Genomic DNA, 12,381 nt, shown 5'->3' with positions numbered 1-12,381 from the left:
TGGACGGTGCAAACACTGATCGTGGCTGATGCAGAAAGTTGTCAGCTATAGTGTACAACCAACAGATGCCGGATTGATACCTGTATGGGGATGATTTTCTCTTATATGTAAGGTCAGTTAAAAGGCGTATTGGCGGTCATTAAGGGGTTAAACAGGTGCCATTACTACAGGTAATGAGTGGAGGAAAGAGGAGACTCTTAAAGAAGAAGTTACAGGTCTGTGAGAGCCAGAAATCTTGATTGTTTGTTTCTGACCAAATACTTATTTTCCACCATAATATGCAAATAAAATGTTAAAAAAAAACAGACAATGTGATTTTCTGGATTTTTTTCCCTCAGTTTGTCTCCCATAGTTGAGGTCTACCTATGATGTAAATTACAGACGCCTCTCATCTTTTTAAGTGGTGGAACTTGCACTATTGCTGACTGACTAAATACTTTTTTGCCCCACTGTACATACACATACATGCACACACTATCTGCTGCTGCTGTTTCCGCCCCTTTACATGTGACATTCACTTTTCTAACCGACCTTTGCTTCAATAATGACTTATCTCTATATATGCCATTGTATGTTTAAGATATTCTTTTGAGTTATACTATGGGTCCCTTTCTAAAGATAATACCGCCATATAGGTCACACAATACCACCATACACTTCTCACACAATACCGCCATATACATCACACAATACTGTCATAGTTCTCACATACCACCATATGCTTCTCACATAATACCATATACACACAGTGCCTCCATATAGATCTCATACCATCATAGTTCACATATCGCCATACACGTCTCACATACCACCATGTAGATCACTCATAATACCGCCATATAGATCACCGATAATGCTGCCATATACATCACAGTACCACCATATACTTCTCACATACCATCATATAGATCACCCATAATGCCACCATATAGATCTCACAATGCCGCCATATAGATCACACATGTTACCGTCATATAGATCACACAATACCGTCATAGATCACACAGTACCGCCATATAGATCACAATACCACCTTGTAGATCACACAAAACCCACCATATAATTCTCATAGTACTACACAATCCCACAATATAGTTCTCATAATACCGTCATAGTTTTTACATCATTCCACAATAGTGATCGAACATAATACCACCATATAGATCACATATAATACCGTCATATAGATCGCACAATGCCATAATACAGATCACACAATACTTGGCGGCATCATGTATGATCTATATGGCAGTATTATGTAATAAATATATATGGCGGCATAATGTGTGGTCTTTATGGGAGTATTATGTGATGAATATATATGGCGGCATTATATGTGATCTATATGGCATTGTGCTGGTCTAGGGAGATCACAGATGTATGGTGGAAGGAGCAGGGTGACAGGAACACAGTATTTCAGGAGAGCAGTGTGCTGGTCTATGGGGGGAGTATGCTCACACTCACAGGTACTTAAGCCTTTACTGGCTATTAAAATGGGGGACACCCCCCCAAAAAAACGACGAGGGGTCCCCCTATAATTAATAGCCAGCAAATGCTATGCAGAAAGCTGTGGGCTGACATTAATAGCCTAGGAAGGGGCCATGTCTATTGTCCCCCCAGGCTATAAACACCAGCTCTCAGCCGCCCATTAGATGCGCCTCTTCTGGCGCTTAGCCTGCACGCTCCTGAACAAGTGTTGAACTCAGAGGAGGGTTTGTAGACAGAATTTTGGAATAGAATACGCAATTATCTTGTCTATGAAAAAATAAAATTAGCCCAAGTTTTGATAGCCATCAATATATTTTTAATATAAAAATACAGCTTTTACATTTCATGAACAATAAAAAGTGCTTTTCTTTACATTACACATACGGTGAATACCTAAAAATAAAACCTTTCTGCGTATCAGGAATTTTGTATATTGACAGTAGATAAAAGTCTGAGGCTCGTTTACACCGGCGCCATGGCCATAGTCTCCATCACAGAGGAGGAAGGACGGAACATTTACCGTTCTCCAGGAGTGATGAGCGAACGTGCTGGGATAAGGCGTTATCTGAGCATGCTCGGGTCCTAACCATCTTCGGCCAGCTCGAAAGATATGTTCGAGTCCCTGCATGTCTCGCGGCTGTTTGACAGCCACAACACATGCAGGGATTGCCTGTTTATTAGGCTGTCGATCAGCGGCGAGTTATGCTGCCGTGGTGACTCAAACATTTTTTTTTTTTGAGCTAGCCGAAGATAGTTTGGACTCGAGCATGCTCAGATAGCACCTTATGTTTGCTCATCACTATTCTCCAGCTTAAGGAAAAAAACAAACAAACACACGGAGAATATAGACATGGATACATTTGTGTGAACAAACTCCAAAAAAGAAACTTGGTGCAGATTGTTTTAGTGAGTCACAGTATAATAAATTCACATTAATGAAGGCGGCAATGCCCAACGCCATGTTATTGGGTAGACCAGGTAAAATAGTAACTGGCGGTTACAAGAGGCGGCAAGAATAGGTTCTTACTTTCGCCAGCTCTTCGTTGGCTTACTTTAATTTCCAACCTGGCGATGATAAATTTGGCACTCCTCTTTTTCTTGACACTTGAAAAATGTTTCTTTTAGGCGCAAATTCATACATTTGTCCAAAAATGTACTTGCAACGAAAAGAAGGCATCACTTTTGCCAAATTTCTGGCAAAACAGTAGCAAATGCGGGCTAATGTTTGGTCATTAGCTTTATGCAGAACTTAAAGGGAATCCGTTTTTACCATTTAAACAGAGCAGCATGATTTAGGGGCCGAGACCCTGATTCCAGCGATGTGTCACTTACTGGGCTGCTTGCCGTCACTGATACAAATCAGTGTTTTCTACTGCAGATTTAGTAGAGCTTCACTTGCTGAGCTCCGTATAACCCCGCCCACCCCACCGATTGGCAGAAAGCTGCCAATCAGTGGTGGAGGCGTGGTTACAGAGAGCAGGAGGAGGACCAAGAGGCACGAGACACCTAGTCCTGTAGTGATAATCTCCTGCTGATAAAACAATGGATTTTATTGAAACTGGAATCTGCTCTCCGATTACATAGCAAAAACCCGCTGACAGGTTCCCTTTAAAATCCCCGTGTACGGATCGGATTTTTATACTCCTAAGAAAACAAAAGGAAGTTACACACATTGTTAAATTCAATTTACTACCTTAATATCAATACACAGTATTTCTGTTATTAGCTGCATCATTACAACCCCAGAGAGAGGTTCATTAGAAGAACTGACACTTAAAGAATCAAATAATTTACAGATTAAATTTAAACTTCACAGTTTATAGATTAAAAAAAAAACCCCGAAAAAAATGACACTGTCTAACCATGTAATACTGACCGACATCAAAACCTGCATTCATAATCATGTCCTGCCGAGGGCACAACCTGAGGCAGTGATGGTAGTAGGGGGCTCTCCCTTCTTTCAGCCTAAATTACTAAATATTAAAAAAAAAAAAAAAAGCAAACCGACCGGTAGACAGCTTGCCCCAATGTACGCATACTGGAGACTGAATAATTTTCTGATCTTACTTTTTTGGGGGAAGAGGAACAAAAGCAGCGATTCCACCATTTCAGTTTTTCCCCCCAATTTTGTCAGTTTACTGTACGAGAAAGATTTTATTAGTCCGGGCAACTTTACCTTTCTGGTTAGTCTTGAAACGCCTATACTGTACTCTAACACTACTCATTGTAAATAAACCACCTAAATGCTGCTGTCACAATCGGCCGTGGCATCTAAGGGTGTGCGCACACAGAGCCTTTTTGCAGAGTTTTCAGTGCCGAAACGCCATACATTTTGATGGATTTCTGCTCCAAAAATTGCATGTGCACAATCCCCAAGTAGTAAAACTGTTGCGATCACATCTAGCGGAGTTTTACAGCCAGCATCCGGCGTGTGAGGTGGATTCTCTCCTGTGTTTTGTAATCCCTGCGTGTGTTGCTGCTGTCTAACAGCCAGGAGACATGCAGCCGCGGGGAGTCGAACATTATTCGAGCACATCGGAGACTCGGTTAACACCCGAGCATGCTCAGATAACACCTTTTTCCCAGCATGTTCACTCGCTACTTGCAAGCCATCCGACTGCCCGATCTTCTGCACACGGCAGAATCTATTACACGGAGCCCCTCGCAGCAGGAATGAATGCGAGATACCCTACTAAAATGTAAAAAAAATAAAAAAATAATAATCAAGTTAATACAAGATATTTCACAACATTCACAATTTTAAAGCAGACTGAACACTTGTTCCACCATCATGAATTTCATGATAAATTTGCATTACGGTATTAAAAAACAAAAAAAAATGCCATTGAATTGTCAGCACAATGTAAACCGCAGGTCTCGGGACTCCGGCCTCACATCTTGGAGAACAGTCGGAGGAGAACTTGTCCGGGCAACATCTCGTCCTCCAGACTTCCCTCTTACACTTCGACGTTAGGGAATACTTTCTTTAGTAAAAAATAAGGAGGGCATGTCGAAATCCACCATGGCCAATCCTTCTTTCCGTGCAGTCTGGGAACTCCCATACTAATTCTATAGACGCTGGAACTGCCAACTTTGATGTGATGTTCAGACATTTTCCCCAAAGTGATGAATCGATAGATTTCGTTCATGAAGATTAGACGGCCGCTCGATTGTTGCGCGATCCGGAAAATCTTAACTCAAAATTATGGGTTCGGGAGACTAAAGTAAACGCCTGGCGCAGGATGGGTTGGAGAACACGGTATTATTAAAAAGAGAACAAAATACTAAAGCTGGGCGATGTTCCCGTCTTCGTCTCATCTGCTCCCAGTTTTCACAGTCCTAATTTCTTCTTGTGGAGGAAATAGGCATCGAACCGCGCCATGGCATATTCCTTCGCAAAAAGAACACAAAAAAAAAAGTGAGAACAATGCATCGCTAATTTTATTATAATAAAATATATTTTCTAAAATAAATTATTTTTTAATTTTAGTATATGAATCCAGATCTATGGCCAAGATACATTCGTTTTCTCCAAATCTTGAGACTTTTAATGCCAAACCTTACGTTAAAACTTTTTAAAAAGTCGATCGAGCTCAGGTGCGACCGTACGTTTCCACGATCAGTATTTGAGATTAGGTGACTTGTGTTTTTATTGCATGGTTTGTCTTTTTTTGGTATGCGTTTTTCCCAGGGCTGTGGTGTCAGAGTCCATTTTGGTGGAGTCGGAGTTTTGGCCTATGACTACTCAGCCCTGGTTTTTCCTACTCTCCATTCTGTTACAGACTATTGGTGTTCGGCCTCCCAAACCATGACCCCAGTGTAGACAAATCCTCTACGATGACAGCACCCGGACAGGTCCATTATTTTTACAAGTAGTGATGAGTGAACATGCTGGGATACAGTCATCTGAGCATGCTCTTGTACTAACAGTCTTCCGCGTACTCGTAAATTTTGTTCGAGTCCTCGCGGCTACATGTCTCTCGGCTCTCTAACAGCTACAACACATGCAGCCATGGGGACTGGAACATAATATACAAGCGGAAGACACTTAGTACCTGGAGCATGCTCGGATATCCTTATCCCAGCACGCTCGCTCATCACTAGTAGTAACCCATCATCCTCCAGCAGTTATACTTTTCCATCGCTGACCCGACTGTCTCACTCTTGTAGGTCTAATGTACTTATCTCACTGACGTTCTGTCTCCATCGTGATTGCCATATTTCATCTCATGCATCAACACTAAAGAGGAAATAGATTCGCCGGATCTGGTTACAAACCCTGCGTTAGCATCCCTTGTGGTCCACCTCCCACCCACCGACGCACTAGGTTTATCTTCCAATTTGTAGCAGCCGAGGAGATCAAGTAGGAGGTCCAGGGTCTTGCAAATCGACTCACTAGATAAGCCAATAGCTTCTGTTAAAGGCTAAAATGTGAACACCTATATTATAACTTCTATCACAAAAGCTGTGTAATCATCATCAGTACTTGTGATAGAAGTTTCTCGGCTTTTCCCAGTGGAGAACTTATGCAGTAGATTCTTTACAGTATTTATTATCATAACATGGACACCCCTCTTCAGAGAGCAATCCCCAGGAAGGGGAGTTATGATGTCAGGATGCAGCTGTCAATCACATTAAACATGACAGTAACGTTTATACGGTGGGCCGCTATATCACCATGCCCAATTCCAAAAATGATACTCACCATGTATCCAAATTCAATAGCAGAGATTTTTGCTTGAACAATAGACCAGAGACCCCAGAAGAAATGAGATGCGAGGGCAAACCTACAAAAAAGACATTAACAGGGAACAAGAGGTATTATTCTATAGATCTGTGTAGGCCGTGTACCCCCCCGACAGAACATACTGCATTGGATTACTATGTGCAGGTCTTCATGTGTAGGCAGAGGAGTCCTGCTAGGATTATACTGATGCCCCTTTGCTTTAGAGGGGTTAAACCATAAATGTAATTTACCTTATGATCACTGGTCACTACTCAGACCCCGACCAACCCCAAAAATGGGTTCAGTAGTGCCCTTTTTTTTTTTTTTTTTTTGAAGCAATGGTCCCGCATGCACATCACCATTCCACTCAGGACTGGCAGAGATCGCCAAGTATGGCGGTCCACTACTTTCAGCAATCCCATAGATGAAGAAGCAGTCATGAGCGTGCAGCACCATCGCTTCAATCAAATGGGGCACTCAAGACCCCGTCTGCAGGACATGCGAGGACTATAACACAGATTTTCCATGTGATAAAGTACAGACCGACTATCCCAGAGGTCCATTAAACCTGAAAGCGACCACAACGCCCCTCGCTCTGGATGCAATGTCGGCACATTACATAGGGTGCCCATTACGTTCAAAAGGGAACAAATCTTTTTGCCGATTTTTCAGAGCAGCAAGTTTTTGAATTCATTTTTTTTTTTTTGAGAGCCTTTGCTCCAAAATCTCTTCGAAAAATTGTGTGTGAACAAAAGCCAAATACTCTGTTTGCAACGTTGTCGCACCGCCAAAAAATGTCAACACGTGCTAAAGCCGGTAGCTGGAGGTCCCAATAACCAGATTCCCCAAAATCAGGTTTGTGGGGCATCATTGCTACAAAAAAAAAAAAAAAAAAAAAAAAAGGATTTATCCAGAATGAAAAACCCATTTGAATCGCTTAATCCGCACGATTTTTACCAACTTTACAATTATTGAGCGCACGTCAGGACAGACTCACCTGTTGATCTCTATTAGCATTTCGTTCTCCACTTTACTTCGCTCTTCGTTGCTCAGGTTTTCAAAGCCGGGCTGAAACTCTGCTATGTAACTAGATATAAAGTGAAGCTGGAAAACAAACAAGACAGATACAAGTCAACAGTCAGGATTCAGCTTCTCCTGATCAGACTGCTGCATTCTGGAGAAGTTAGGACACAGCACGACACAATTGGGCTACACGGTGGCCGATCTCCAAAGGCGACACGCAGAATTATTAAAGCAGATTCGTATAATGAGATGGAAACACAAAATAACTCAGAAATTGCAAAGTCTGAGTTAAAGGGAACCCGCCACCCGATTCATGCTGCCTAAACCATGGGGATCGTTTCCTTTGTAATGCTCCTGTGTTTCAGAGAAAATATTGTTTACATATCCAGACAGGGACCATAACTGGAGATGTGACTAGTCTGGGGCCGCCCTCCTCTAGTTGATTGACAGGTCTCCCCCGTGTGTACGTAAGGAGTAACCTGGAGGAAGAAGTAGTCTATTGGGGCAACGCAAGGTTTTATTTATGGTCTCTGCCTGGATCTTCAAACTGTTGGCGCGTTTCACAGTACCAACCCTGGCCGTAATCAGGCAGCAGGCTCAGATGTGCGCCGCCCGTGGTTTTGGCAGCATGAATACATTGACTGGTTTCTTTTAACCATCGAAGGGAACCCGATTCTGCCTCCAATAATTATGGAACTGGAGAAGAAAAAAAGAAAAAAACAAAAACCCAACACCTTGAAAGTCAGTTAAACAGAAGCAAAAGCCATAAAACACGTACCTGCTGTTTCCTTGTGGGATACTTTGAGAAATTGGCTTTGAAGAACGGAAATTTCTCGTGAGTGTAATCGTACATCCATTCGCAAAAATGATTTCCGATGTCAAACCCCCTGAATGAATAGAAATGAGAGATAAAACCAAACAAGAAAAACAAGAAACAAAACAGGATGTTGTCAAACCCCATAGATCAGATCCGCCATTAGGGTCCTATCAAAACATCCGAAACCCACGGCTACAAACAGCAATTAAAGTGCTGCAGATGACGGCCGTGCAGAGCTGTAATCTGATCACCGCCGCCTGCGTCAGCGCAGATCTTTGACGTTAAGCAGCTTAAAGCCGAGCGCAGCTCCGACGTCATGGAAGAACTCAACGCAGCAGAGCGACATCTACTCCTCTGAGGCTTCTACACCCCACACACAAACTATCGTCGCCCCCCCGTCATGTCCCGCATCATTTACCCCAAAACGCCAGCGGCAGCTCTGGTTAATTATCACAAGACCTCACGCTGTGAGTACAGGAGCGCCGTTACGTCATACAGTTATTAACTCCTTCCCGACCAGGCCTGAAAGCCATAATTATGTCCAATCATTTTCATTTTTTTGCCCCTTTCAGCAGCCGCAACCTTTCATTAATTTGCTGATGTGACTATTCGCTTTGTTTTACGTGGGACAAATTGTATTTTTTTTTTAGTACAGATAAGTTCCGGTGATCTACATATTTGATGCATAAGAAAAAAAACTTGGGATCAACAAACAATAGGTAGTAGAGCGTTTCGGAGGGCTTGATAAAAATTTATTTTTTAAATTTAGGAATGGAAAACCCCTTTACAACTTCTCTACTTTATATTGAAGAGTCAGAGTTTTTCATCAGTCCACAACATCAATGACTTTTTAATACATGTACATTAGCGGTAGATCTATGGCGCCGCACAAAGTCGATCTATGACAACACCTTCTGGTGTCTCTTGTGCTTATTTTCTTTTCAGAGATGAGAGATTTTCTTTAGTAAAGTAATAATATGTCCACATACCTGTAATTGTAACTGCTGTACTCAAAATCTATCAGCATCAGTTTCTGCTTTTCACAGTTCTCCCTTCCATCCAGCAATAGCACGTTTCCTGAAAATACAATGAAAAACACTGAAAAAAAAAGTGGGCCAGAGGGACTGGTGGGCCAGAGGGACTGGTGGGCCAGAGGGACTGGTGGGCCAGAGGGACTGGTGGGCCAGAGGGACTGGTGGGCCAGAGGGACTGGTGGGCCAGAGGGACTGGTGGGCCAGAGGGACTGGTGGGCCAGAGGGACTGGTGGGCCAGAGGGACTGGTGGGCCAGAGGGACTGGTGGGCCAGAGGGACTGGTGGGCCAGAGGGACTGGTGGGCCAGAGGGACTGGTGGGCCAGAGGGACTGGTGGGCCAGAGGGACTGGTGGGCCAGAGGGACTGGTGGGCCAGAGGGACTGGTGGGCCAGAGGGACTGGTGGGCCAGAGGGACTGGTGGGCCAGAGGGACTGGTGGGCCAGAGGGACTGGTGGGCCAGAGGGACTGGTGGGCCAGAGGGACTGGTGGGCCAGAGGGACTGGTGGGCCAGAGGGACTGGTGGGCCAGAGGGACTGGTGGGCCAGAGGGACTGGTGGGCCAGAGGGACTGGTGGGCCAGAGGGACTGGTGGGCCAGAGGGACTGGTGGGCCAGAGGGACTGGTGGGCCAGAGGGACTGGTGGGCCAGAGGGACTGGTGGGCCAGAGGGACTGGTGGGCCAGAGGGACTGGTGGGCCAGAGGGACTGGTGGGCCAGAGGGACTGGTGGGCCAGAGGGACTGGTGGGCCAGAGGGACTGGTGGGCCAGAGGGACTGGTGGGCCAGAGGGACTGGTGGGCCAGAGGAAGTGTCATTACACCATAACCCGCTGCCCACTCATCTGCCTCCATAGTCCTGCCCACCACATATAGGCAAATATTCCCATCCCGGGTATGAATGGTTGAGATGGAAGTGCCCTTTTAGGTATTAAAACACTGGATAGAGCTGGTCATTGAAAAAAGGGCGAGGGCATGGGTGGATTACAGTACGACAAGCGGTTAGCAAATTTGGAATCATTAGGGACGATGTAATTTCTAACAAATATATAAGGGGACACTACAGAGCTCTGTATAATATTTTCACTTCTAGGCATGTGACTTGACAGGGGGCACCTTCTACATCTAGAGGAAAGAATGTTTAAATCAATCACAAATACGGATTCTTTACCGTACAAGCAGAGCCAGACTAGGGATTCTTTACTGTACAAGCAGAGCCAGACTAGGGATTCTTTACTGTACAAGCAGAGCCAGACTAGGGATTCTTTACTGTACAAGGAGAGCCAGACTAGGGATTCTTTACTGTACAAGGAGAGCCAGACTAGGGATTCTTTACTGCACAAGCAGAGCCAGGCTAGGGATTCTTTTCTGCACAAGCAGAGCCAGACTAGGGATTCTTTACTGCACAAGCAGAGGCAGACTAGGGATTCTTTACTGTACAAGCAGAGCCAGACTAGGGATTCTTTACCGTACAAGCATAGCCAGACTAGGGATTTACTGTACAAGCAGAGCCAGGCTAGGGATTCTTTACTGCACAAGCAGAGCCAGACTAAGGATTCTTTACTGTACAAGCAGAGCCAGACTAGGGATTCTTTACTGTACAAGGAGAGCCAGACTAGGGATTCTTTACTGTACAAGGAGAGCCAGACTAGGGATTCTTTACTGTACAAGCAGAGCCAGACTAGGGATTCTTTACTGTACAAGGAGAGCCAGACTTGGGATTCTTTACTGTACAAGGAGAGCCAGACTAGGGATTCTTTACTGTACAAGGAGAGCCAGACTAGGGATTCTTTACTGTACAAGGAGAGCCAGACTAGGGATTCTTTACTGTACAAGGAGAGCCAGACTAGGGATTCTTTACTGTATGAGCAGTAATGGACTGCTCTGTTACATGATATTGTGTTGGTCAATCCCTTAATGTTTAGAGAATGCCTGGATGCCTTTTTTGATCGATATATCACAGCTTATGGGTTCTAGATTCTGTGATGCGGCGTTGGTCCAGGGAACTAATTTGATTGCCATCTGTGGATTTGGGAAGGAATTTTTCCTCCAATATGAGGCAACTAGCATCTGCCACTAGATCAAGAGGAAAGTATGTTTAATTATAATCACAGATTCAGATTATTTACTGAACAAGCAGCAAGTCCCTGGATTCTTTACAGTACAAGCAGCAAGATCACAGAACTCTGCTACATGATGTTATAGTTCACAAAAAAAAAAAAACAAGGAGGGTCTGGATGCCTTTCTTGATAAATCTATACAGGTTATGGTGAGTAGTCACCAGGATGGGAACCCAATGAATTACTGATCGCTGTGTGTGGAGTGGAGAAGGAATTTTTCACCCCATATGGGTAATTAGCATCTGCCTCTTTTTTTTTTTACTTCCTCTGGATCAACATGTTAGGGTATAGGTTTTATGCTATAGACTTGGTAGTTCACCCTTAAAGCTATGATACCATGACAAGCATATGGGGCCCCCCAGCTCTTTGGCATGTCAGTGGCTTTCTCTCCTTCCAGTGAGATAAACATGAAAGCAGCCAAGCTGAACAGGTATATTTATGGGGGGGGGGGGGGGAAAAGATTATGTGTATGGGGGGTACGTGTATCGCCCAGATCTAGATTTCTCCATCTGTGGCTAAAATTAGGCTTCTTTTACACTTGCCGTGTGTTTTGCGGGTCTTTTTGCTGTAATTTTCACGGTCTGCCGCAAAAACAGACCGCCAAAATCTTCTCTGATCGCCGTTTTTCTGGTTTGGAATAGGTCCCATCTCGTGCCCCTGCAGCCTTCAGAGTGCTAAACAGGAAGTACATGGGAGTTCCATAATAAAAATACGGCGTTCCACAAATACGGTCTTCACGGTGTACCGCAAAAATCAACACACTGGGCAAGCTCCCGTTGTTTTTGCAGCTCCATTCATTTTCAACGGGGGCCGTATCCGTAAGCTGTAAAAAATATTGAGCAGGCTCGATATTTTTTCACGGCCGTAAATACAGCCCTTACGGCCTACGGCACTGACGAATTTTTACGGCCCCATAGAAATCTATTGGGGGCTGCAAAAATGGGCTGAAAAAACACGGCAAGTGTTAAAGAAGCCTAAAGACGCCCTGAATCCAGCGGAGAACTGAACGCAGAGATACCTCCGGCCGTCTTACCTTCCTGACAGTCGTTGTGACAAAATACAACAGGAGAAGGAGTCGCTTCCAGCAAAGCCCTGGAGAAGGGTATAAAAAAAACCTCTCGATTAACCTAGCATGCTTTCACTTAAAGCTGCTGATTTTCCTTAAAGGGAACCTGTTGATG

At 44.2% G+C, this 12,381-nt stretch overlaps 1 protein-coding gene across 1 annotated transcript in view; it reads right to left on the bottom strand.

Moving 5' to 3' along the window:
* Window positions 1–1,781: 1,781 nt before the first annotated feature.
* Window positions 1,782–12,381, bottom strand: part of CHKA (choline kinase alpha) — a 31,183-nt gene continuing 20,583 nt past the window's right edge. The window contains exons 7-12 of the mRNA XM_069740526.1: window positions 12,234–12,292; window positions 9,044–9,131; window positions 8,016–8,124; window positions 7,212–7,318; window positions 6,194–6,275; window positions 1,782–4,879 (exon numbers count right to left, since the gene is read on the bottom strand). Of these exons, the coding sequence (XP_069596627.1) occupies window positions 4,820–4,879; window positions 6,194–6,275; window positions 7,212–7,318; window positions 8,016–8,124; window positions 9,044–9,131; window positions 12,234–12,292 (505 nt within the window). The 3' untranslated portion in view covers window positions 1,782–4,819. The remainder of the gene's footprint in view (window positions 4,880–6,193; window positions 6,276–7,211; window positions 7,319–8,015; window positions 8,125–9,043; window positions 9,132–12,233; window positions 12,293–12,381) is intronic.

This window comes from Ranitomeya imitator, chromosome 9 (assembly GCF_032444005.1).
Source record: "Ranitomeya imitator isolate aRanImi1 chromosome 9, aRanImi1.pri, whole genome shotgun sequence".
Lineage (NCBI taxonomy): Eukaryota > Metazoa > Chordata > Amphibia > Anura > Dendrobatidae > Ranitomeya > Ranitomeya imitator.
Note: the sequence above shows the minus strand (reverse complement) of the source record. Positions and strands in the feature narration are given on the sequence as shown.